This window comes from Triticum dicoccoides, chromosome 5B (genome assembly GCF_002162155.2).
Source record: "Triticum dicoccoides isolate Atlit2015 ecotype Zavitan chromosome 5B, WEW_v2.0, whole genome shotgun sequence".
Classification (NCBI taxonomy): domain Eukaryota; kingdom Viridiplantae; phylum Streptophyta; class Magnoliopsida; order Poales; family Poaceae; genus Triticum; species Triticum dicoccoides.
This window is the reverse complement of record NC_041389.1, coordinates 565,623,936-565,625,416: the sequence shown is the minus strand read 5'-3', so window position 1 is coordinate 565,625,416 and position 1,481 is coordinate 565,623,936. Positions and strand designations below refer to the sequence as shown.

The following is a 1,481-nucleotide window of genomic DNA, read 5'->3' as shown; positions in this document are numbered from 1 at the left end:
CACTCGTAGAGCCTGGGTATAAATACTAACACACCTGGTCGGGACTTAGTTCATAGACGAAGGGTAGAGAACAAAACCGCTGTCTGGCGTATGAGTACACTTTATACATCTAGAACACCAGACACGTACGTGCACACTACACTTCATATGTGTGCTGCTATTTAGGGAGGCCTTCTCTTCCCTTTTGTTGACATCATCTTTTCCACCAAAAAAGACCACATAATAATGAAACAACCCCATAGAGAAAATAACTGAGACTGCACACCACAGAGAAAACAACATAGACTGCAGTTCACTGACAAAATAGCTCATTCATGAAAATGAATACCATCATGCGTAGATACTGAAAATAACAACGAGTCGAGTCACATACAAAGTAGATGAACATATACCAACAAGCAAATAATAAGTACAGAGCTAATACTCATCCCACATGCATGGAACAATACAAATAAATGGAATACAGGGAATACTACACCACTTATTCTAGAAATAGCACAGTGTGGCTCCGTATGGGGTCTCCTCCATCAACTGTCATATACAAGTATCCCATCAGTTGTGAGCTGTCGGTGGTTTGCACTTAGGAGGCGGCTTCGGTTTCGGTTCATTAGGCTTGGGCTCCGGCTTTGGTTCGGGTTTCGGCATTGGCTCGGGCTTAGGATCTGGCTTCGGTTTGGAGCAGGGCTTGGGCTTTGGCTTTGGTTTTGGCATCGGCTTGGGCTTGGGTTCTGGTTCAGGTTTCTGTCCAGGCTTTGGTTCGGGTTTGGGCAGCGGTTCAGGTTTGCAGGGCTCTGACTCTGGGTGTGGCATAGGTTTGGGCATTGGCTCTGGTTTGGGTTCTGGCTTTGGCTCTAGCTCTGCGAACTTCTCAACAACAGCAAGGCCTCGGCCAGCCGTAGCTGCTTGGTTGAAAGAGGAGGCTGCAACTATCCCGATGAGGAGCACGGCGAGGAGGCGATGCTTCGCCATTGCTGCCTACTTCTTGTGCTTGCAGTTAGTGTTGCACCTGCTGTGCTTTGTGTGTGTGTTGTGTGAGAACTGAAGGTACATATTGTGTGGTTTTATAGGCTGGGTGAAACAAACCAGATCTGGAGGCTGCATTAATTAGCATTGCAGTTACCTAGCTGGAGTGACAAGTAGTACTGTATAACATGTCGGTGGAGTTATATTGGTTGATTAGTTGATTACAAATGAAGAAACCACACGTAGGTAGCTAGACGTGTTAATAAGTACAGCTGGATTCTGCGTGTGTGTCTTTTGTGGTGGTAGTACGTGTGAGTAACAATATTTTTACTCTATTAGTTGCATCCTCGTGGTAATAGAATTATGTTAGTCGCCTTGTCCAGTGGATTCTGCGTGCGTGTCTCCATCTGATGATAGTAGGGTGGGTAACAATATTTTTACTTTATCAGTTGCCTCCTCGTAGTAATAGAATTCTGTTAGTTGCCTTGTCAATCCCGTGCTCACACGTCCATGTGACC

At 45.6% G+C, this 1,481-nt stretch overlaps 1 protein-coding gene across 1 annotated transcript; it reads right to left on the bottom strand.

Moving 5' to 3' along the window:
- Positions 1-296: 296 nt before the first annotated feature.
- On the bottom strand, positions 297-1,027 carry LOC119306167 (protein TsetseEP-like). The gene has a single exon (XM_037582468.1). The coding sequence runs from the start codon at positions 967-969 to the stop codon at positions 553-555; it is 417 nt and encodes a 138-aa protein (XP_037438365.1). The 5' UTR covers positions 970-1,027; the 3' UTR covers positions 297-552.
- Positions 1,028-1,481: the final 454 nt, after the last annotated feature.